The 25,037-nt window shown below is 40.4% G+C and overlaps 1 protein-coding gene across 3 annotated transcripts in view; it reads left to right on the top strand.

Annotated features, from left to right (window-relative positions):
- Positions 1-25,037, top strand: part of TBC1D4 (TBC1 domain family member 4) — a 214,954-nt gene that overhangs the window by 115,476 nt on the left and 74,441 nt on the right. For 2 of the 3 annotated variants that reach the window (XM_032611502.1, XM_032611504.1), the window contains exons 2-4: positions 17,152-17,739; positions 19,184-19,273; positions 22,612-22,716. In XM_032611502.1, the coding sequence (XP_032467393.1) occupies positions 17,152-17,739; positions 19,184-19,273; positions 22,612-22,716 (783 nt within the window). Of the gene's footprint in view, positions 1-11,655; positions 11,849-17,151; positions 17,740-19,183; positions 19,274-22,611; positions 22,717-25,037 lie in introns of those variants that run through there. The other variant, XM_032611503.1, reaches the window with a different exon arrangement.

Genomic DNA, 25,037 nt, shown 5'->3' with positions numbered 1-25,037 from the left:
ATCTGGTGACATTTCAGAGAACTCAAAGGTAAAGGTTTATTGCTTCGGGAGTACTATATGTATTAGTCTGGTTTTAAGTCAGATGCCTGTGAGGTGCATAGTCAGAATGTGTTCTTTCTCCAGGTCTGAAAAGCTCAAGCATTTCATTGATTTCTTCAATCAAAGGTAACAGGAAACTGGGGTGGTTTGTATCACCTAAATCATTATATGCTTTCCTTGGGTATCATTTAGCCGGATCACACAAAGAAGGGGAGGGGGGGATATATTTGATATTTAATGAACAAAGAAGAATATCTTTAAACAGCCTGTATCAGCTCTGAAAAAAAAGTTTTCTCTGATCAGAAACTGTTCTCGGTAAATTCACCATGTCCCAAGCAGAAAGAAGGAATGCAGGCCCAAAAGGCAAGTCTTGATGCAAGATTTCATTGTAGGACTTCCCTGGTGGCACAGTGGTTAAGAATCCACCTGCCAACGGAGGGGGCACGGGTTCGAGCCCCAGTCCAGGAAGATCCCACATGCGGCAGAGCAACTAAGCCCGCGTGCCACAACTACTGAGCCCACAAGCCACAACCACTGAGCCTGCACTATAGAGCCCATGCTCCACAACAAGAGAGGCCACTGCAACGAGAAGCCCCTGCGCCACAATGAAGAGTAGCCTCTGCTCGCCACAACTAGAGAAAAGCCCGCGCGCAGCAACGAAGACCCAATTCAGCCAAAAATAAATAAATAAGTAAATGTATTTAAAAATAAAAGATTTCATTGTGTTAATTTTTCATTTCACCAGGAGCATCAGTCCGTTGTGACTCGTGTTGTTTTCAGGAGTTTTACCTCCACTGTGAGGGTTGGAGGTGGCACAGAAGGGCGCTCCAAGGTGAGCAGCTCATTATGCGGAGACGAGCTTTTCCTTTCAACCCACGGGAAGGGCAAGTCAGATTAGAGATCTGGCATCTGTTTCCTTGTGATTGCCCTTCCTTCCAGCCTAGTTTTGGAGAGCGGCAAATGTATGTTTTCCTTTTTATCCTTGGGTAGTGGTCGGTTAGGACTTTTCTTCTTTGAAAAAGGGAGACATTCACACATTTAGGGGTTAATAATGTCTACAAGCCACTGATACCGCTGAATAAAAGTTCAAGAATGTCGGATTATTCTCATTCGCAAGATGCTCATTCACCACTCCTGTAGGGGTGTAAATATCTGAAATAATACGGAAGGCCAGGACAAAAATAGGTTTCTGAGAAACTCATGGCATTTTTTGCTTTTTGATAACATTACAGCTTTATCGCCTGATCTCAGCTTGAGCTTGTCACGTCCAGGTCCCTCTGGGTTTAACCTCCTGTCTCTTGCCTCTTTCCCAGAGACCCATTACATTTCACAACCAACCATTGCTCAAAAAGCTCTCTTCTCAAGAGTTCAGACATTTCATAAGTTAAAACTACTTATCCAGTGTCCCGTTTTAGCATTTTGTTTCGATGACCATACTTTCACATATCGTGATGAAGAATCAAGATGTATCTTTCTTACTATGTTTATTATGTCCTGTTTGAAAATGTCTAACAGATTAAATGTTATCAAGGGCTGATATTGATATACTCTAATTTTTTCAGTTTAACTTAATTTTATTAACTTATTAATTTTATTGCCAAACTTGTCTAATCAGTTAAAATTCCAGTTAATTTACTTAGCAGTGGTTAATGTTCTAAGACTAATATGGGAGCAGTGGTAATGATATTTTATGAACAGTGGCATTGTTTCAGTTTTATAAAAAAACCTTTTGATTTTTTTTTTTTTTTTTAATTTTTTGCTTAGGTAAACTAGTTCATGTGGGAAAGCTCCCTCTAGTGTTTGTTGGAGTAAATACAAATGGTATTGAACTGAATACTTCCTTTTTTTTTAAAGTAAGTTTTTATTTATTTATGTATTTATTTTGGCTGTGTTGGGTCTTCGTTGCAGCGCGCGGACTTTTCTCTGGTTGTGGTGAGCAGGGGCTACTCTTTGTTGCAGTGCGTGGAATTCTCATTGTGGTGGCTTCTCTTGTTGCGGAGCACAGGCTCTAGGTGCACAGCCTTCAGTAGTTGTGGCACACGGGTTCAGTAGTTGTGGCACACGGGCTTAGTGGCTTTTCTCTGGTTGTGGTGAGCAGGGGCTACTCTTCGTTGCAGTGCCTGGGCTTCTCACTGCGATGGCTTCTCTTGTTGTGGAGCATGGGCTCTGGGTGTGTGGGCTTCAGTAGTTGTGGCACACAGGTTCAGTAGTTGTGGCACACGGGCTTAGTTGCTCCACGGCATGTGGGATCTTCCCAGACCAGGGCTTGAACCCGTGTCCTCTGCATTGGCAGGCGGATTCTTAACCACTGCACCACCAGAGAAGTCCTTGAACTGTATACTTTTAAAAATAAGAGTTTATTTCTTTAGAGCAATTTAAGGTCCATCCACAACAAAATAGAGAGGAAGGTACAGAGATTTCCTGTATACCCCCTGCCTTGCCACATGCATAGCCTCCTCCATGATCAGCATCACTCTCCAGAATTGTCCATTTGTTACCAAACGTAAGCCTACACTGACACATTATAATCACCCAAAGTCCCTAGTTTACCTTAGGGTTCACTCTTGGTGTTGAACATTTTGGGTATTGACACATTTATAATTATATAGATCCATCATTACAGTATCACAGTGAGTATTTTCACTGTCATAAAATTCTCTGTGCTTTTCCTCTGCCATCCCCATCCCTGCAACCACTGAACTTTTTTATTGTCCCTATAGTTTTGCCTTTTCCAGAATGTCATATAATTGGAGTCATACAATATGTAGCCTTTTCAGATTGGCTTCTTTCACTTAGTAATATGCATTTAGGTTTCTTCCATGTCTTTTCATAGCTTGATAGATCATTTCGTTTTAGCCCTGAATAATGTTCCAGTGTCTGGATGTATGACAGTTTATTTATTCATTCACCTCCTGAAGGACATCTTGGTCGCCGCCAAGTTTTGGTAATTATGAATAAACCTGCTTAAAACCTCTGTGTGCCAGTTTTTTTTGTGGGTATAAGTTTTCAACTTCTTTGGGTAAATACCAAGGAATGAGATTGCTGGATCATATCGTGAGTATGTTTAGTTTTGTAAAAAAACCAGTATGTTTAGTTTTGTAAGGAATCACCAAACTGTCTTCCAAAATGACTGAACCATTTTTCATTCCCACCAGCAATGTATGAAAGTTCCTGTTGCTCCACACCCTCTCCAACATTTGTTGTTTGTAGATTTTCTGATGATGCCCATTCTGACGGGTGTGAGGTGATACCTCATTGTAGTTTTGATTTGCATTTCTCTAATGATTAGTGATGTTGAGCAGCTTTTCATGTGCTTCTTGGCCATCTGTATGTCTTCTTTGGAGAAATGTCTATTTAGGTCTTCTGTCCATTTTTTTTTCCTGTCCATTTTTTTATTGGGTTGTTTTTTCTTTCATATTGAGCTTCATGAGCTGTTTATATATTTTGGAGATTAATCCTTTGTCCGTTGATTTGTTTGCAAATATTTTCTCCCATTCTGAGGGTTGTCTTTTCGTCTTGTTTATGTGCAAAAGCTTTTAAGTTTCATTAGGTCCCATTTGTTTATTTTTGTTTTTATTTCCATTACTCTAGGAGATGGGTCAAAAAAGATCATGCTGTGATTTATGTCAAAGAGTGTTCTTCCTATGTTTTCGTCTAAGAGTTTTATGGTGTCCGGTCTTATTACATTTAGGTCTCTAATCCATTTTGAGTTTATTTTTGTATATGGTTTTAGGGAGTGCTCTAATTTCATTCTTTTACATGTAGCTGTCCAGTTTTCCCAGCACCACTTATAGAAGAGACTATCTTTTCTCCATTGTATATCCTTGCCTCCTTTGTCATAGATTAGCTGACCATGGGTGCATGGGTTTATCTCTGGGCTTTCTATCCTGTTCCACTGATCTATATTTCTGTTTTTGTGGCAGTACCATATTGTCTTGATTACTGTAACTTTGTAGTATAGTCTGAAGTCAGGGAGTCTGATTCCTCCAGCTCTTTTTTTTTCCCTCAAGATTGCTTTGGCTCATAGATTGTGTCTTTGGTGTTGTATCTAAAAAGGCATCACCATACATACCCAAGGTCATCTGGGTTTTCTAGATTTTGAGTTAATTTTTGTAAAGGGTTTAATTTCTGTGTCTAGGTAAATTTTTTTTGGCATGTGGATGTCCAGTTGTTCCAGAACCGTTTGTTGAAGAGATTATCTTTGCTCCATTATATTGTCTTTACTCCTCTGTCAAAGATCAGTTGACTATATTTATGTGAGACTATTTCTGGGCTCTTCATTATGTTTCATGAATCTATTTGTCTGTTCTTTTGCCAATAACACACTGTCTTGATTATCATAGCTTTATAGTAAATCTTGAAATCAGATAGCATCAGTCCTTCAACTTTGTTCTTCTCCTTTAATATTGTGTTGGCTATCCTGGGCTGCTTGCCTCTCCATATCACCGTAGAATAAGTTTGTCAATGTCTGTAAAACAACTTGCTGGGATTTGACTGTGATTGCATTGAATTTATAGATCAAGTTGACATCTGGACAATATCAAGTCTTCCTACTCATGAACATGGAATATCTCTCCATTTATTTAGCTTTACTTTGATCATGTTCATCAGAGTCTTGTAGGTCTCATATAGATCTTATACATATTTTGTTAGTTTTTTTACCTAAATATTCACGTTTGGGGTGCTAATGTAAATGGTATTGTGTTTTTAATTTCAAAATTCACTTGTTCATTGCTGGCATATAAGAAAGCAATTGACTTTTATATATTAACCCTGTATCATGCAACCTTACTGTAATCACTTATTAGTTCTAGGAGGTGTTCCAGGTGATGATGTGTCAAAAAGACACATGCACCCCAATGTTCACTGCAGTACTGTTTACAATAGCCAGGTCATGGAAGCAACCTAAATGCCCATTGACAGAGAAATGGATAAAGAAGATGTGGTACATATATACAATGGAATATTACTCAGCCATAAAAAGGAATGAAATTGGGTCATTTGTAGAGATGTGGATGGACCTAGAGGTTGTTTTTTTTGTAAATTTTTATTTCCTTTATTTTTATTTCAGATTTTCTACAGACAATCATGTCATCTCAGAACAGACAGTTTTATTTCTTCCTTTCCAATCTGTATACCTTTAGTTTCCTTTTCTTGCCTATTAGCAAGGACTTCTAGTATGATGTTGAAAAAGAATGTTGAGAGAGTATATCCTTGCCGTGTACTGGATCTCAGTGGGAAAGCTTTGAGTTTCTCACCACTAAGTATGATGCTAGCTGTAGATTTTTTTCTAGATTGTTGAAGAAATTCCCCTCTATTCCTGTATTCCTGGTTTATTGAGAGTTTTTACCATGGGTGATGGATTTTGTCAAATGCTTTTTCTGCTTCTATTGATATGATCATGTGATTTTTTTTTTTTTTTTTTAGTCTGTTGATGTGATAGATTACATTAATCGATTTTTGAATGTTGAACCACCTTTACATACTTGGGATAGATCCTACTTGGTCCTGGTATATAATTCATTTTATACTTTTCTGGATTTGGTATGCTAGTATTTTGTTAAGTATTTTTGCATCTATATTCGTGAGAGATATTGGTCTGTAGTTTTCTCATACTGTCTTTGTCTTGTTTTGATATTAAGGTAATGCTGGCCTCATAGAATGAATTAGGAAGTATTTTCTCTGCTTCTATCTTCTGAAAGAGATTATGGAGGATTGGTATCATTTTGTTCTTAAATGACAGAATTCACCAGTGTATCCATCTGAGCCTGGTGCTTTCTGTTTTAGAAGATTATTAACTATTGATTCGATTTAGCCCTATTCAGATCATTTATTTATTCTCGTATGCATTTTGGCAGATTGTAGCATTCAAGGAAATGGTCCATTTCATCTAGGATATCCAATTTCTGGTCATGGAGTAGTTCATAGTAGTCTTTTATTATGCTTTTAATTTCCATGCGATCTGTAGTGATGTCCCCTCTTTCATTTCTAATATTAGTAATTTGTGTCCTCTCTTCTTAGTTAGCCTGGCTAGAGGCTTACTGATTTTGAATTGTATATTTTTAAAAATGTGAGCATTAAGGAAATAATAGGACTGATTTGATGAATACAAAGCATTCTGTTGAATAAACAGGTAGTAGGTTGATCTCACATTGAAAGTGCTTTGTGGTTGGGTAGAGGGATATTGCTGCATTTGAAAGGGGGCCTCATAGTGCCAGCATAAGGTAATAAGTAACAGCTTTTCAGGATTTTTTTCTTAGATGCCCCTATTCCGTGTTTCTATAGTTAGAAAGTAAAAGATTAACTTTCTTGATTACATGTTTGTAAGAAGTTTGATTTTCTTGCATTGGTAACTCTGCTTACTTCACCTTTTTTGTCATATTTGTATAAATATCCACGTCCAATAAAAGAAATATAGAATTATTTTTCACAAGTGACACAAATACTGTATGATCAAACTGTGTCATTCTTATTTTGGTAAGGTAGAGAACACTTTTTTTCCCTACCACACGCGAACTTTTTCCACAATTCATTTCTTATACAACTGTTACTTACAAGGTTAGCTCCCAATCTCATCCTAGGCAGAAAGAAACGTTTACCTGCACTGTTTCATTTCAGGGTGCAAAAACCTCTCTTCTAATTTCTGGTTGATTCCTGAGTTTCATCTAAGATACTTCAGTTCTCAAGTTAAAACTTAGGTTAAAATGCAATGTCTCCATGAAGGAGTTGTAGAAGTCACATTTCCACATCATCCGAACACAGAAAGTGAAGCTTGAGGGCTCTCAAGATACCATCACCTCGCAATTTTGCCTACAGTCAGCCTTGAATTAAATTAAATGTTTACTGATCAATGCTCATTTGATCTTATTCCCCATCCTTACCTCAGCTGATGATTATGCTTTCTGTTTTACTGAGAAATTAAAGCAGTCAGAGGACAAATTCTCCAAACTCCCACCACTGTGTCTTCCTGCATTTGCACCTTTTGAGATGAACTTTCCATGCCCTGGGTCAGTTCAAAGTCTTCCACTGTCCCCTCTTGCCTACTTAAAGATGTTGCTAGCAGTGCTACTCTTTCTCTACAGCATCAATTTCCCCTTCACTGTTGGAAATTCTCTATTGGAAGCTGTCATTTCTCCCATCTATAAGAGAACCCTCTTTTGACTCACTTGTACCTCTAGCTACAGCCCTAAAAGCTTGTCTGTACCTAATGTTTTGGATTTTGTTCCTAAAATTTTCTTTCAAACCTACTCCAGTAAGGCTTTTGCCCTAAGTGCCACCAAAACTTTTCTTGTCAAAGTCACCTATGATCTCATAGCGCTCACCCCCTCCTTCTTGGAAACCTTTCTTTCTTGGCTTCTGGATACCATTCTTTTCTGGTTTTACCTGTGTCTCTTGATGTATTTCCCTTTGCTCATATCTCTCCATCTCCTAAACTATAGTCATTGTGCGCCTCAGGGCTTGGTTCCTGGAGATATTTCTCTCTCTGCCTAGCTCACCATGTCTCTCTCCCTCTTGCTCTGTCTCTCTGTGTCATCTGTGCTCACTTTTTTGATGGACTCCTCTAATCGCATGGCTTTACATACTATTTATATGCTAATATCTTCCAATTTTTCTTTCTCAGCTCTGTCCTCACCCCTGAGCTCCATGTACTCAACTGCCTACTGACATCACCCATTGGATGTCTGTAAGCTTCTCAAAACTAACAATCCAGGGCTTCCCTGGTGGCGCAGTGGTTGAGAGTCCGCCTGCCAATGCAGAAGACGCGGGTTCGTGCCCCGGTCTGGGAAGATCCCTCATGCCGCGGAGCTGCTGGCCCCGAGAGCCATGACCGCTGAGCCTGCGCATCCGGAGCCTGTGCTCCGCAGCGGGAGAGGCCACAACAGTGAGAGGCCCGCCTACCGCAAAAAAAAAAAAAAAAAAAAAACAAAAAAACTAACAATCCAAAGCTAAGCTCCTACTCTCTTAAGCCATCCCCATCCCTCACTGTAGTTCCTCTGGCCAAAACCCATAAAGTTCATCCATGCCCCCTCTCCTTCTTTTACAATCCACGGTAGGTCTATCCCCAAATCATGTTGACTGTGCCTTTAAAAGGAGCCTGCTTCTTACCCCGTCCCTTGCTGTCCTCCTGTGAACCACCGTTGCCTCATCCTGGGTGCAGTAGGCTTCTGCCCCCTTATCCTTGCCATCTGTTCTCCATACAGCAGGCAAAGGGATTCTTTAAACATGTAACTCAGCACTCTGCAATGGCTATCTGTCTCACCAAGAGTAAAAGCCAGAGTCCTTTCAAGGTCCTGCGTGATTTAGACGCCCCTGTTCCCCACAGTGGCCTCTTCAGTAATCTGCTGCCTCACTCGCATCCAGCCACATGGACTCCTCACCGTTCCCCGAACATGCCAGGCGAATTTCTGCTTCATGGCCTCCGTACTTGGTGTGCTATCTGCCTGGAATGTTCCTCCCTCAGATATCTGTATGGCTCACCTTCTTGCTGACTTCAGGTTTTTACTCAAATATTTTATAGAGACACCTTTCTCTAAAACTGCAACTGTTCTGCCACCCCCTCCAAATTTTCTGTCCCCCCTTCTGGGCATTATTGTTCTCACTGGCAGTTTTTACTATCTCAAATCCTTTATGTTTTACTTATTAATTCTATACCCCCTACTACAATTTAACTTTCACAAAGGCAATGTTTTTTTATTTAGCAACAGCTTCTCACTTCCTTCATCTCCTTACACAGTACAAGTCAGACTTACATTTTAGATTTAATTAAACATTGTTGAATGTTTTCACTGTCCTAGCACTGTGTCAGGCACATTTGCACTTTTAGTTTAATTTTCCCAGGTTACCTTTGACATAAACATTGTGATTCCCATTTTGCAGATGAAAAACCAGGATATGGTGTCTTTTCTACAGATAATCATAGATAACGGAATGGGGCTTTGAACTCTAGACCTCTAATTGCATGTTATGTACTTTTCTAATATGCCATGCTGTGGACTAATCCACTTTTTAAAAGATTAATTAATTAATTATTTTTGGCTGCATTGGGTCTTTGTTGCTGTGTGCAGGCTTTCTCTAGTTGCAGCGAGTGGGGGCTACTCTTTGTTGTGGTGCGTGGGCTTCTCCTTGTTGCAGAGCATAGACTCTAGGTGCGCGGGCTTCAGTAGTTGTGGCTCATGGGCTCCATAGTTGTGGCTCGTGGGCTCTAGAGTGCAGGCTCAGTAGTTGTGGCACACGGGCTTAGTTGGTCCGTGGCATGTGGGATCTTTCCAGAACAGAGCTTGAACCCGTGTCCCCTGCATTGGCAGGCGGATTCTTAACCACTGCACCACCAGGGAAGTCCCGAGTAATCCACTTTTAAAAGAATGAGTTTGCTTTTGAAAGGGGAATTGAAAAGGACTGTCCTTGTCTGTCCTTTGCCATCTAACTTCTCACCCACCCCATCTTCTGTCTTATTTCTCTGTAGCACTAAATTCAGCCACTACTGAGGACATTCCATTCTCTTAATCAAAATTATGAGGCCCCAGATTTCCTGTGAGTTACCCTCGCTTATTTTACATCTGATCACTTCTTCAAATTTTGAACGGTCATAAAGGCACAAGTCATATCTTTTGGAGAAGGAATTCAAAGATATGAGCAGTGAGACAGAATAGGACGGGAGAACTTGGTAGGAAGTTCAGGGAATTTCTCTCTCTGATGCTTGAACTAACTCAGAGGCCACCAGGAAACAACAGAGAAGCGCTGAGCCAAAAATGAGTTTGGAGCAATGGGGCTGAGAATATCTAAGAACCAAAGCCTAATCTGAGAGGAAACTGTCTTGGCTGAAGCCCAAGACTCAAACCCAAGCAATTGTATGACTGCAGTGTAAGTAGTAGAGATATTCTTGCTTTCTTTGGCGCCAAGGAGTCTCGTTACTTGTAATCTCATTATTCTTTCATGGTTTAACTTTTTTTTTTCTTTTATAAATTTATTTATTTTATTTATTTATTTTTGGCTGTGTTGGGTCTTCGTTGCTGCACGCAGGCTTCTCATTTTAGCGGCTTCTCTTGTTGCAGAGCATGTGCTCTAGGTGCATGGGCTTCAGCAGTTGTGGCTCGTGGGCTCAGTAGTTGTGGCTCATGGGCTCTAGAGCGCAGGCTCAGTAACTGTGGCACACGGGCTTAGTTGCTCCGCAGCACGTGGGATCTTCCCCGACCAGAGCTCTAACCCGTGTCCCCTGCATTGGCAGGTGGATTCTTAACCACTGTGCTACCAGGGAAGCCCCATGGTTGAACTTTTAATGTAAGCCGTTTGTTTCCCCATCTGTAAAACAAGATAGTGGGGACGGGTGATTCCATAAGAGTGCCTTTAACTTTTAAATTCTGTGATTTTAAGACCACTGCATTATTCCAGTCGATTTTGACTCTAGACCTAGTGATAATTAGACCTCTTTTTTACTGTGTAAGGTTTACTTTAAAATAATAGTTTATATATTAAAGAATCACTGAAGTACTTTTGGATAAAAGTTAAAATGGTTTAAAAATCAGTTTTATTTCTTATTGAGATTGTCAGACAACGTCACCTTAAAAATGACAACACAGACTGAGTGTTCTTCCAAAGTAACTGGGGCTGGAACATCTTCATGGGTTCTTAAATAATGGTGATTTTTTTCCTTAATGTAAATGAACTATTTCATGGCACGTATATATCTTCCAAAATCAAATCAGTCTTTTCTCAAAATGCTGAACTGATCTGAATAGTTTCTTAAGTAAGACAGAATTAGAAAGGAAATCGATCCGTCCCCTTAATGGCATGTATTACTTCCAAAGCAAATACATTTCTTTTCCCTACTGTCTCTCTTTGATTGAGACTAGTTTAAATGATTAATTCTTCTCATTTGGCAGGGTTTTTGCAATTTACTTGAAATGTTTCCTAGTATTTTTTCCTCAACTTTTTTTTACACCTTTTCCCTCTTTTTTGGGCTTATCAAAATCTTGCTGTGCCTACTATAAGTATTATAAAAAGATGAATAATGAATCAAGTAGCCAAGCTCACGTCCACTGTGAAAGAATTTACCAAGTTATTGTTTTTGGCTTTAAATATGTCTTAAGAGGCTTATTTTCATATTCATATTTGTATCCATTTTTTTTTTTTCTTTTTTTGCGGTACGCGGGCCTCTCACTGCTGTGGCCTCTCCCGCTGTGGAGCACAGGCTCCAGACGCGCAGGCTCAGCGGCCATGGCTCACGGGCCCAGCCGCTCCAGCGGCACTGTGGGATCCTTCCCGGACCGGGGCACGAACCCATGTCCCCTGCATCGGCAGGCAGACTCTCAACCACTGCGCCACCAGGGAAGCCCTGTATCCATTTTTAAATGTTTGCTGAAGTTCATCTGTTTATCAATGAACTCTATGAAGAGAGAAGACATTGTATTATAGATTAATTTTCTCCTACCTTTATAATTAATAAGCCTTGGACACGTGATTATTTAAACAGCATAAGAAAGACAGGGGTACTCAAATTTAAAATGCTTCTTTTTAAAGAAAGCTAGAGAGTCTGTTCTTTAGCCCTGAACAGTCAGTGTGTTTCCTGATTGCAGAGTCAGGAAATACTTTACTTTTGAAGCAATAACGGTTATTCCCAGGAAGTTTTATAATTGGCTGCACAGTGATAACATCGACTTGAACAAATGCAGCAAAATTACTGCTGGCTTATCTGGAATGAAAGAGAACTTCTTAAGTGCGACAGAGAGCTAACACTAAGGATTACATCAGTTGGGCATATTCACTGCTCTTGGAGGACGACTCCCAATTTCAGCTTGCTTCCTGACCAAAGGTATCTCTCCTTTGTGCTTTTTCAGTATCCAGACTTCTTTCCCTTGGGTTTGCTTAGGACTTTAAACATCAGTGTGTGGTACTTGTAGAATTTATTTCCTTGTGAAGTCAGGTGAAGTGTAGTTTTTACAATACCATTGGATTTCTTGGAACGTGATAACTAATTATGATAATTAATTAATGGGAAACAACAGCCTGACATCCAGGAATCTAGTGGCAATTTTTCTTTTCTCTAGAGTGAGGAATTGCTTTAATGTCTGAATTTCGATACTTGAACTTATATTCTTTTAGTGAGATCACTGAAGGTGTAAGGACAGAATACTAGCTAAAGGTGGCCCTGTGCTTTTTCTAAATATCATGAGGCATTTGAGAAAAGCCCCATTTATTTTATCGCTTGTTGAAATTGGTTATTGTGTGTCAATGGAAGTGAATAATGTCAATGACTTACAGTATTTCTGGCTTAATAATAGAGATGATTTTCCATCTTCTTTTATTTATTATTTTATTATTATTTTTTTTTTTTGTGGTACGCAGGCCTCTCACTGTTGTGGCCTCCTCTCCCATTGCAGAGCACAGGCTCTGGATGCGCAGGCTCAATGGCTGTGGCTCACAGGCCTAGCCGATCCGCGGCATGTGGGATCCTCCTGGACCGGGGCACAAACCCGTGTCCCCTGCATCGGCAGGCGGACTCTCAACCACTGCGCCACCAGGGAAGCCCCCTTCCATCTTCTTTTAATGTACATTATTTTGTTCCTATATTGACATCGATGCTAAAATAAACCCATAGAAATGTGGATTTAGGTGAGATCTTGTTGAGCATCTTTCTCATCCCTTACTTTACTGGCAAGGAAACTCTAGAAAGCAGAATGACACAAATTCCTGGCAGATCAGGGGAGAGAGAAGAAATCTCTTAATTCCTGGGTAGAGGGATTATTAACTCCCTTTTCATTATTGTTATTTTGTGTTAAAATTATATGCTACCATACAATAAAAACTTTGCCCTGAATTGGCATTGAATTTTCCTCAGACTCTGTGAGACGGAGGCAGATTCTAAGCAGTGGCATTATTCGTAGCCAGAGTACTAATAACCAGAGTACGAACCCCGAGCGTGTAGCTTGAGGTGTCTCCTAGCATCTGAAGACATTCTTGCAACACACATTCACTTCCTAGTTGGGGTGAGCACTGAGCAGAGTGGAAAGCCTCAGCTCTCTATTCTGAGGAGTGCCAGATCTCTCTTGTGTTATCAACAGGAATTTACTAACCCCATCTCAATCCTGGAGAGCTTTCATCAGGGTTCTAGGTGGTTGTTCACTATTTGTATATTTTTGTTTGCTGACAACTGTCACTCATTTTTTTCTGAGCACAGAATTCTCTCCCAGTGGTCATATGGAAGAACTCTAGTAAGACACAAAATCACCACAACTCAGTCTTTCACTTAGGAGCTTATAGCATTAACGGTAAAGAGAAAAAAAGACGTTGAAAGATGTGATACATGCAAGGAGTCAAATTCATTCAAAAACACATCTAAATCAAAATCTAAATATATGTCAGTTAACACTGTCCTATAGGAGAATAGTGTTTTCCCAAAATGTCTTGTGTATGTGCAAGTACTGGATAGAGATTTTTTTTTTTTTTTTTAAAACCCAAACTCCTGAATTGGTTTCAGGGAAGCATTTTTTTTTTTTAATTTTTATTTATTTATTTATTTTATTTTTGGCTGTGTTGGGTCTTTGTTTCTGTGCGAGGGCTTTCTCTAGTTGCGGCGAGCGGGGTCCACTCTTCATTGCAGTGCGCCGGCCTCTCACCATCGCGGCCTCTCTTGTTGCGGAGCACAGGCTCCAGACGCACAGGCTCAGTAGTTGTGGCTCACGGGCCTAGTTGCTCCGCGGCATATGGGATCCTCCCAGACCAGGGCTCGAACCCGTGTCCCCTGCATTGGCAGGCAGATTCTCAACCACTGCACCACCAGGAAAGCCCCTGGATAGAGATTTTGTGTTTCTCTTGTGTTGCTTCTGATTGATCTCAAATAAATGTCTCAGTAAGTTTTCATGGTTCTCTGATAACTCATTTTCCCACTGTGGATATTCTACTGTCCTTTCTTCATCAGTGTGTCCCTTCTGGTATGGGCTCTGAGTGTGTAGGCAGGGGCTGTATAATGTTAACTTACATGTGTGTCTTCCACTTATAAGCAAAAACAGAGCTGAATGTTGTTAGATCAGTTTCACAGGCCAGCCTCTTTGCAGGTCATTAAAAGCTGCGTTTAGTCATGACCTAAGAGAAGATATTAAAGGCAACTAGAATCTATGTTTTATGGTGCAGTTAACAATTCAAATTATTGGAAGATTAAATTACCTACTCAGTTTAGTCAAGATGATAAGCTTTGCTTCTATGAACTGGGTCATTAACTGAATTATATTTAGCTATTGAGCTTCTACCTGTGGTCACAGGGAAATGTCCTGTGAGACTATAGGAATTCAGCCACCGATCAGTTCTTCACATAACAGCTCTCAATGAGAAAAAGTACAAACTTATAATATAGAGGAATTGATACAACTAAGGTCAAACTGACTTTATTTTCAGTCTTGATAGAATTAACTCTAATACTCATTAAAATATTTGTGACAAGATCAAAATTCTGCAGGTTCAAAAAAAATCCTACAGATAATATTTCTTATTCTGCACTCCATAGAGACACTTTGGAAATTTAGGTGCACTAGGGTTGTAAAATCAGATGAAGAGTATTTAATGAAATATGGTTAGTGAGGACGGAGGGAGCCATCTGTTTCAGGGTTTTGCCTAACCCACTAGAAACATTGTACTTTTTTCAGGGTTGAATGTCTAGGTCAGTCTCCATAGCTTTGGCCCTTGTCAGACACTAAGGCAAAAATAAAATGACAGAGGTCTAAGGTTGTTGATCATGTGTTAGTACAAAGCATCTGACTTCCCTGGAGATATGTCAACTGTTCAGGGTGAGTCATTGAAACTATAGCATTTGGACTTTATTCTTTCATAGGAAATACTCTACTAGCAAGCTGAAAGTCTTGTGATTTTTAAACTGTGAATGTTCTGGCAGTATATCCCAAAGAATTATGTGAAAGAGAAGAAATTCTGGTTTTCGAATTGGTGCTAGAATATTTGAAGAAATACCTTGTATGTCTGAATGTGAAGCAACCCTGCATATAAGATGATCTCTCTTTTCCAAAGGTAGAAATTACCAAAAAACGTCTTTTCCCCCCAGTCCACATATTGAGGATCTACTTTGTACCAGGACTTACTCTAGGCTTTGGGGATACAAGGAAAAAATGTGGGAAAAGAGACAGAAATCACCACCCTCCTAGGGCTTACATTCTAGCAAATCAATTACACAGAATGTTAAAAGAGGTAAGTGCTATAGAGAGTAATAAAATGGGGGAAAATTCCAGGGGAATGCTGGCTGTGTCAGAGTGTCTCTGTGTGTATGTGTATGTGTGTTTTGGTTTAGGGGATGGATGCTGCCTCAAGGTGACATTAGAGCATGGATTTAAACGAGATGAGGAGGGAGCCGTCCAGTTATCTGGGGGCGGACTTGGAGTTCAGAGACCTTGAGGGAGGAGTCTGCCTGGCATGTTCAAAGAGTAGCCAGGAAGCGAGTGGGGCTGGAGCAGAGTGAGTGAGAGAGGGTTGCTGGGAGGAGTAAGGTCAGAGGAAATGAGGTGAGAAGGAAAAGACGAAATCCAGGTTGACTGTCTAAAGGTCACATGGAGGATGTGTAGCCACAGTGCACATTTAATCTATATGTATGTCAAATGCAGAGGGTGAGGGCCCTGTAGGACATTGTAGGGATTTTGTCTTTTACTCTTAATGAAATGGGGAGCTTGGAGGATTTACAGGTGAGCAACATGACAAGTTTAAAAAGGATCCTTTCTACTTTTGAGAGTAGATTGAAGGGGGCAAGGAACACCAATTAAAAGATTATTGCAGAAAACCAGATGAGAGGATTTCCTTTTTTATGGCTAAATAATATTTATCACAGTTTCTTTATCCATTCGTCTTTTGACGGACACTTAGGTGGACTTAGATTGTTTCCATGTCTTGATTATTGTGAATAATGCTGTGATGAACATGAGGGTGCAGGTATCTTTTCGAGAGAGTGATTTTATTTCTCTTGAATATATACCCAGAAGTGGAATTGCTGGATGATATGGTGGTTCTATTTTTAATATTTTAGGAAGCTCCATACTGTTTTCCATAGTGACTGCACCAATTTACATTCCCACCAACAATGCACAAGGGTTTCCTTTTTCCCACATCCTCCCCCAGTACTTGTTATATCTTGTCTTTTTGATGATAATCGTCCTGTCAAGTATAAGGTGATATTTTATCGTGGTTTTCCCTGACAATTAGTGAGCATTCACTTGTCGATGAATATTTGGGTTGTTTCCAGTTTTGGGGTATCGTGACTAAGGCATCTATGAATATTTGTGTACAAGACTTTTTTTTTTTTCTTTTTTTTTTTAATTGTGGTACGCGGGCCTCTCACTGTTGTGGCCTCTCCCGTTGTGGAGCACAGGCTCCAGGCACACAGGCTCAGCGGCCATGGCTCACGGGCCCAGTCGCTCCGTGGCATGTGGGATCTTCCCCGACCGGGGCACGAACCCGTGTCCCTTGCATTGGCAAGCGGACTCTCAACCACTGCGCCACCAGGGAAGCCCCTGGACTTTTTGATGTTAGCCATTCTAATAGATATGAAATAGTATCTTCCTGTGGTCTATATTTGCATTTTCACTGATGGCTAAATGCTGGTGAGGGGTGTCTGGATTTTAACCTCTTCATCCAGAAAGTTAATTTTAGCCTCATTGTTGAAGCTTTGGTTCCTTTCAGCTGAGGCTCATAATAATTTAATTAAATAATTTATTTATCTCAGTCGTGGTTGGAACCTTAGCATGTTACACTTTATTTTTTATATTTAAAGTTAATTTTTAACCTTTTGTTCTCTTATAATACATTTTTAAAGTACTCAAAGGTTATGTTATGATGATTTATTAAAGGTTGCAGTGGCCTGTATAGTGTCATGGTTTTGTTTTTAGGAAACGAATACATTTAAAAGGGGAAAGTATAAAAGTGGTATAAAATTCCAATCTTATCCTTAAATCACTATGTCCGATAGTGTAATTTAAGTTTATGCTTTATCTTATGTAGGATCTATTACTTTCTTTATTTTATCATTTAGGATGAGCGTGCATTCTGTGATAATAACAGGTCTAGGTAAACATATATGGTCTCTAAATATTCAACTGAAGCGAGGATTTTTGAATTCTGTTCCAGGTTCCCGATGTTATCAGCAGCATAAGGCAGTTATCGAAAGCTGCCATGAAAGAGGATGCCAAACCCAGCAAAGACAACGAGGACGCCTTTTACAACTCACAGAAGTTCGAGGTCTTGTACTGTGGCAAGGTGACCGTGACCCACAAGAAGGCGCCGTCCAGCCTCATCGACGACTGCATCGAGAAGTTCAGCCTGCACGAGCGACAGCGCCTGCGGGTCCAGGGCGAGCCGCGCGTCGCGGATGCCGGCGAGGACCCGGCTGTGTCGGAGGCCCAGACGCCCACTTCCCCCGCCGACGTTCTGTCCGAGGAAGGGGATGGCGTCAACGATACCCACCCCGTCTTCCCCGCGGCGCCCAGCCAGCCTGGGCCGTCCAGCTCTCGAGTCTGCTTCCCTGAGCGGATTTTGGAAGATTGTGGCTTTGATGAACAGCAGGAGTTCCGGTCTCGGTGCAGCAGCGTCACCGGTGTCCTGCAAAGGAAAGTTCAGGAGAACAGCCAGAAAACGCAGCCGCGGAGGAGGCATGCCAGTGCGCCCAGTCACGTCCAGCCCTCGGATTCGGAGAAGAACAGAACGATGCTGTTTCAGGTGCTGCCCTGGCCGCGTGCTCTCGGGGTGTTTCCCCATTCTTTGCTAGACGGAAGCAGCCGGGCGGCCAGCTCTTCCCTGGTCCTCACTCTGCAAGCATCCAACCTTTCTGTCATATCCCTTGGGAAGCAGATAAGGCAGGTGGAGAAAGCAAACAAAGGGAAGTTGTGAAGGGGTGAGAGGCAGACGGGGAATGTAAGAAAAAAGGGAGCAGGGAAGAGAGAGGAAGAGAGATGCACTTTCAGTACATCACGGAAAGTTGTTGGGGAAATAAGAATAGATTACTCTTAGCATCACCAGCATTTGCCTTAGGTTGATTCTTAAATAAATGTTATTTTTTTTAATGACTGCAGAAAGTCAATCTTATGAAGGGTTTGAAGATGTGAATCTGGGAGCGTGTGACTCTTCATGAAGGAGAAAGAATTTTCTAGAGAGAAAAAAGAAAAGTCCAGAGACTCATAGGTGTATTTTCAGATGAGAATACACCAATTTACTCTGTCATACAAAAGAGACGGTTAAAGAAACATCATAGGCCTGATAATTTATTAGACCAGTTATTGAAATGATTTGGTGCAAGCTGTATTATAGGTGTAAAAGATGATTCTTAATTCTAAAAAGTAGCTTTTAAAAATGTCCAGTTCCACTTAAAAGAACTTAATTCTTAACAATGCCCTGTAGAGATTCTTTAATTACTCCTCAGCTTTGAAGATTAATTTGAGTTTTCCTCAGATTTGAGTTTTCTTGAAAAAAGGAGTGACTGCCCTTTTATCCCATTGCAAAGAGTCCCTGAGAAGGAAGTTGCACAGTGTACCTTGGTAAACAGTCCCAGTATGTAATATTTGCTTGATCAGAAGTTCATGGTGGTTTTGTTCTGTTTTGTTCTTGGTAACTCTAGGCATGTAATTAAAGTGTCTGTAGTCTTTCCTGTGGTGATATGTTAACTGAGTTTCTTCTCTTGTTTGGGCTACTGGATTTGTTCTTTTTCTTAGCTAGCCAGAGTCCATGTTGTTAATTTTTTCTAAATGGTTGTTTATTTAAAAATTTTTAAAATTTATCTGCCCATTTGCAAGTATATCTTTCTGTTGATCATTTGTGAGAAAGTATGATTATAAATTATAATTAAATAATTAGTATTTTTAGAAAACATAAGGTGTGGAAAGGTTGCATTTTTTTGAAAAGAATAATTTCTAATTTGGAAAAAAAAATGGTTTCTTGTAAATTAAGACCAACTTAACTTTCATGATTTCTAGATGAAAGGAAGAAATGTTTTCAGACAGCTGATAATTGGAGTTGTAGATTTGGTTGGATTGGATGTTGACACACGTGTGAATATGTATGTCTGGGATACAGCATTTGAATCTGTATTTAGTCAAATATTTAACTGTAAAGTAATATTTTAGGTTCTTGATAAGTTGAAATTAATTGGAATATTTTTATTTTTAAGGTTGGACGGTTTGAGATAAACCTTATCAGTCCAGACACAAAATCACTTGTGCTTGAGAAGAATTTTAAAGATATCTCTTCTTGTTCCCAGGTATGAATTGAAGTAGATTATAGTATTTGAAGAAGCCAATTAAAGCTTGTTTCTAAATTAACAAAATAACTGGGCTTAGACCCCTTCAGATTTTATTCTTAAAAGCATTTCTTAAGTAGATTTGTCTTAAACTAAGAGTGTCCATGTGCTTGGGTCCCTGCCAATAAGAAAATCCTGTCCAGGTTCCTCATTATCATAATCTTGTTCTCACTTTCATCAACCCTGTTTCCTGGTGTCACTTCATCAAAGGGATGGAAGGAAGTTTTGGGGTGGTGAGTTCTTTAGAAAATATCTTCACAGTTAGTGTTTCTCAGAATCTTGAGCAGTAGGTCTTGTGGGCATCACTGAGTCATGTTTGCTCTTTATACTGTAGTAGGTAAAAAAAAGAACTAGTACTTTCAAGTTTATAAATGTAAATGCTAAAGTTTGAAAAGAAGGTTTTGATATGTATCTCTGTCCTTCTACTTATTTTTAATTCTCATATTACGTATTTGAAAGTTTAAAAAATAATCTATACAACTATGTGTGTTCAAGATCATATTAGGCATAAAGTAGTGCCCTAAGTACCACAGTAATCATTTAGAATATCTATATAATTGTTAGAGCTACCTAAATATACGGCAAACCTAGAAAGAATTTCCGAAGATGTTGGAGTAGAGGGAGTACCTAAAGCTGAATATGGGAAAGTTAAAAATGCAAGGATGCCTCTGAGGAGGTCCCTGGAATAGAGAAGCAGGAACTTCTTTCCTAGCAATGTACCTTAGGTATACCTTCAGGGGCCTGGATCTTGCCAAGGCCCTTTCCTATATTTTAATGTTGAAAAATAGACTGACTTTTTCTTGTTTTTAAGTTTTAATTTTGGAGTTAGCATTGCCATAGGTATGATATGCCGACGTTCTTCCCTTTGAAAATGATAAGCTTTTGTACATCTTGTTAATTACTCTCCTCAGCCTCAGCTAATGTGGTTTCACTTCTAGTATTTTGTTTCAATATTTGTTCTGTTATATGGAGACATAAAATTATATTGTGAACATAAAAATTTTCTACTCTAGTAGTTTAGAGAGGCAGCATCTGACTAGAGGAAGAATATATTGCAAATTTCTAAATTCCTACTTAAAGGACAAAAAAATGTGATAGAAAGATTATTCACTTTAACTAAAAAAAGTATTTATTAAGCATTCTTGGAATTACATATTTCCTGGGGGTCCCCGCGTGATCATAAGCTCTGTGAGGGCAGGTGTCTTATTCTGTAGGCCAGGGGTCCCCAACCCCCCGGGCCGAGGCCTGTTAGGAACCGGGACGCACAGCAGGAGGTGAGCGGGGGTGGGGGGGCGAGGGAGTGAAGTTTCATCTGCCGCTCCCCATTGCTTCCCATCGCTCGCATTACCGCCTGAACCATATTTGCCCCTCCACCCCCGTCCATGGAAAAATTGTCTTCCATGAAACTGGTCCGTGGTGCCAAAAAGGTTGGGGACCGCTGCTCTAGGGCATCAGAGAATAAGATGTGTTAAGACACAGCTTGACGCTTAGGTGTTCAATAAATGTTGAATGAATGCTTCTACATGTTGGGCCTTATGCCAAGTGTTGGGGAGAGAGTGGTGTACAAACCAGTGTACTTCCTGTTCCCCAGAGCAAGAGGAGTCATCTGAAAAGGCCGTGCCTCTCTCCCCTCCCCTGTCCCAGAAAGAAACTAGCAATGTTTCTCCCAGAAAGAAAACTAGCAATGCTCGTTGAACATCTAAAGGAAAATAAAAAGAAGGAAAGAAAAAAAAAGAACCAGCCATACCAAATATATAAATCTGGCAGTTCAAACAAGATTTTTGCTTTTCCTTTTTTTAAAAGCAAGCTTTATATTCTAAGAATTCAGAAGAAGAATCAAACAAAAATATGAGGAAAATTTGTGCAAAGGCCTTTGATCAGAATAATTGTCAGGTTAACTTTCTGCTTCTCACTGAGTGGCCCAACTCCTGTTATTTCTTTCCATGGAATTGTGCTGATAGAGGGTGGCCACATTTGGGAACAGGAGTGCTTTTTAACACATGCACACCTACAAATGTTTCTTTCTTCAGAATCAGTAGGGCTGTGTCCCTGGCAAGCATGAGGAATAAGGGAATGGTTTTCTTTACTGGAAACATTACCACTGCCCGAAAACTTGCTGAGCTAATGAGGTCCTGTGCATTTTTCCCATTTAGTACCGAGCTAGTAAAAGCTATTCTTTAATCACGAATGAGTTGTATCAGATGGAATTTACCTTCACCTCATGGAGTGTAACCTCGTTCCTCCTTACTGAATTTTTTACTGTTTATCACAGCTGATTTCCTTTTTCCATAGCCATTGGCTAGGTTGAGCTTATTATTACAAGAATAGTTGTTACCGTTTACCAAACATGCCAGGAACTAAGATATTTCTTAGTTCTAAATCTGAAAAATTTCTTAGAATAGGTGCCATTAGTATTATTTTATGATGAGAAATGGAACCTCAGAGATACTTTTTAGCAACGCAGCACAATATCTCATACCTGGTAGATTGATTGAACCAAGATTGAAGCACAAATCTGTCTGATTCCAAAGTCTGTTTTCCTTTCTCTGGGATTCAGGTGATTGCAGGACAACTTCAAATTTTTTGTCTTCATGACTTTTCAAAGTACTGTGCTTTCTGTTAAAATAACAAGGTGCTGTCTGCTAATTGGTGTGTATGTATTCAGGGCGATCGAAGTTCTCAGATGATTCAGAATTTTGTATTAAGTGTAGCTGAGGTTATTTAGCCTGTGTTCAGGAAGTACAGATTTGTGAATCTGGGTAGTTGACATCTGCAATAATTTCTTTAATGTATTCATCTTCTAAGAGTTGTGGCTCCTTGAATGTCTATCAATAGACAAACATTCTGGTATTTTTAATGCATGCTTTAGGGAATGGCATGCCATTTAATTAGAACATTGTCAGTTTTAATGATTCTTAGCCTCATATAAACAAGAACAGGGTTTATAATGAATCATCAGACTGCCCGTTCAAAGATGACCAATAAATTGAAAACTCCATTACTTGCAAACACTGAGTAGCGGTTTTTATTACAAGAGACAGCGGGTCATGCCATCATATTTTTCCTCGTGTGGCCCTGAGTCACAGAGTGTTTGCCAGAAACAAAAAAAAAACTCTGAGCTGGTCTCACCCTTTATTTTATGTATCAAAAGACCACCGAATAAGTTTGCTCTGGCATTATGTCCCCTGTCACAGTGCTGTGAAGGAGAAATTCGTGGAAGTGTGAAAGCACAGAACTATTTCTATAGTGTTGGTTAAAAGGACATAATCCCATAAACACTGCCCTTCTTCCTTCTCTAGGGTATAAAGCATGTTGATCACTTTGGCTTTATCTGTCGGGAGTTGCCGGAGCCCGGGCTGAGCCAGTATATCTGTTACGTGTTCCAGTGTGCCAGCGAATCTCTGGTAAGTGGGGTGACTGCTGTCCACGGGCTCCTGCCCACACGTCCGGCTGATGGGAGCTTGGGTTCATTCTCTGATGAACCCAAGCCTCACAGAACGGCCATCCGTCGAAAAAGAAGAGCGCGTCTAGAAATAGGTTTCTGCCCTTTGAAACAGCACCACAACAGAAAAACAAAAACAACTTGTCCTGGTAATTTTTAAGCCTAGGTGATTTTCTTGAGTTTAACAAATCTGGAAATGTTACCAGGAGTATTTTTAAAAGGTAGGAAAAGCCTAATAATAGGAGAAGAGCTGTTACTCCCTCCATTGCTCATGTAAGAAGATAGGGAAGACCTCTCATTCTCTCAACTGCTATAACATCTCAGAGTAGATAATGCTTATTTCCTCAGGGTAGAGAACGGTTTTGTTTTTTCCTTTTTATTCCATCAGCCCCTGTCCTCATTTTAAAAATGCTTTCTTTATGGTCGCATTTTAACCTTCAATTTCTTTCTTTGGAATTTAGAAGTCAATTTTACTTTGCAGCATTCCTGTACCTCCCCCCGACCCTTAAATGGGAGCAGTTAGAGTTTAAGGAGAAATATGTAAGGCAAAATTGGAAATAGATCTGAGTGACTAAAAATATGTTGATGTTTTCCCCTAAAACGCTTTACATATTCTTCCACTTGTGTTATCTCTCCCAACCATTTTAACACAAACCTTCAGATATATGCATTACCATTCTTTGAAGCAGAGCATTTGCTCAGACATAAAATCCTCCCACAATGATTTTCCCCAGGGAAACACACACACGACTTAGACATATACAGAGTAAGCCGGGCAGCATTCTCCTCATTTTCTGTATGCACGTTGCCTTCCTTCCTGCTAACTCTTGTCTTCCACATTCCCAGTGTGGATACAGAGTTGAGGAATAATGAAGAAGTAATGAAGAAATGGGAATGAATTGGTACAAAGACACTTTCTGACTAGGGAATATAGCACTCTTATCGCTAAGTTTCTTACTCAAGAGAGATCTATTTGAGTTTTGTTCTCACTCTAGATAGTTAGCCATACCAGTGAAAAATCCACCTGTTGATATCCAGGTGACCACTGTATCATAGGTTCAGTTCAGGGCTCGGGATAGAAGTTTGAGAGTTGTTATGTAAAGAATAGTTGAAGTCATGGGGCTGGATGAGCACCCAGGGGGAAGGAGAAGAGAGAAGGCCAAAGAGAACCAAGGACACAACCCTGGAAAATGCCAACCAAGTAAGAGTTGGGTAGAAAATGAGAATGTCAGGTAATCCTGTCCCTCTCCTCACCCATCCCCTGCCCAGGTCTCCTCTCCTCCTTCCCTTCTCTGTCCGTCCTCCTGTCTAAGGCTGATTCTTTCACCACGTTGCAGATCCTTGCTCTCCAACCTTTGCAAAACCTGTTGTATATCCCGTATTTTATTGTTTTGGCAGTTCCATTTACGCAACTTTCCAATTTAGAAACCATAATGCATTCTCCTGCACCATCGAGATCCACTTGTTCACCAAATCCTATAAACTCAAAGGTAGAAATGTCCCTTATATCCGTCTCTCTTCCTTTTCCTCTCTGTTTGGAATTAAGTCTGGGCATTCATCTCCTTTACTAAGACTATTGCATTAGTGTCCTAACTAGTCTCCCTGCCACTGGTTTAATCTGTCATCTATCCACTTACTACCTTATGCTATATATATTTTTTTTCTCACAAAATTCTCTCACTAGGGGCCAGCTTATGCCTCCTTATTAACGGACAAAATCTAGATTGTCTAGTGTGGCAGAAGGGGCTTCCTCATTCTTCTCCAGCGCTCACCAGAAAGCTTGCCCTTTCATGACTGTGTCCTCACGCGTGCTATTCCGTGTCCTCAGCTGTCTCCAGGCCAGACTGCAGAAGCTGCTCTGATGACTGGTGTGATGTTGCTTTTATTTGGCTTGCTACTGAAGCAGCAGATGGTTCGTGCACAGGACACATGAGATGAAAGAAGTACATGAGAGGCGGGGCTCACAGAAATGCCTCTGAAGTTCTGAGGTCACTGTTGGCTGCATGGAGTGAGGGGTCTGCCAGTCAGTGGAGACCAGAGCCAGGGCTTGCTGCTTTCATACGGTCAGGTGGGGGATTTGATCGTGCCAGCCTCAAGGGTCCACCTGGCTGCTACACAAAGAGATTGTGTATGTCTCTATCTGTTTTCGTATTCTCTTTCCGGCTGCTTCATTGGATGGGAAGCAGGCCTGGCTTGGCTTTCCTGTGACTTTAATCCCCTTCCCCTTCTTTGCTACTGTGTATTTTTTAGGATCCTGTTAAAAGATCACCTCCCAGGGAAGCC

This window comes from Phocoena sinus, chromosome 18, assembly GCF_008692025.1.
Source record: "Phocoena sinus isolate mPhoSin1 chromosome 18, mPhoSin1.pri, whole genome shotgun sequence".
NCBI classification, from domain to species: Eukaryota; Metazoa; Chordata; class Mammalia; order Artiodactyla; family Phocoenidae; genus Phocoena; species Phocoena sinus.
This window is presented reverse-complemented; position numbering and strand designations above follow the sequence as displayed.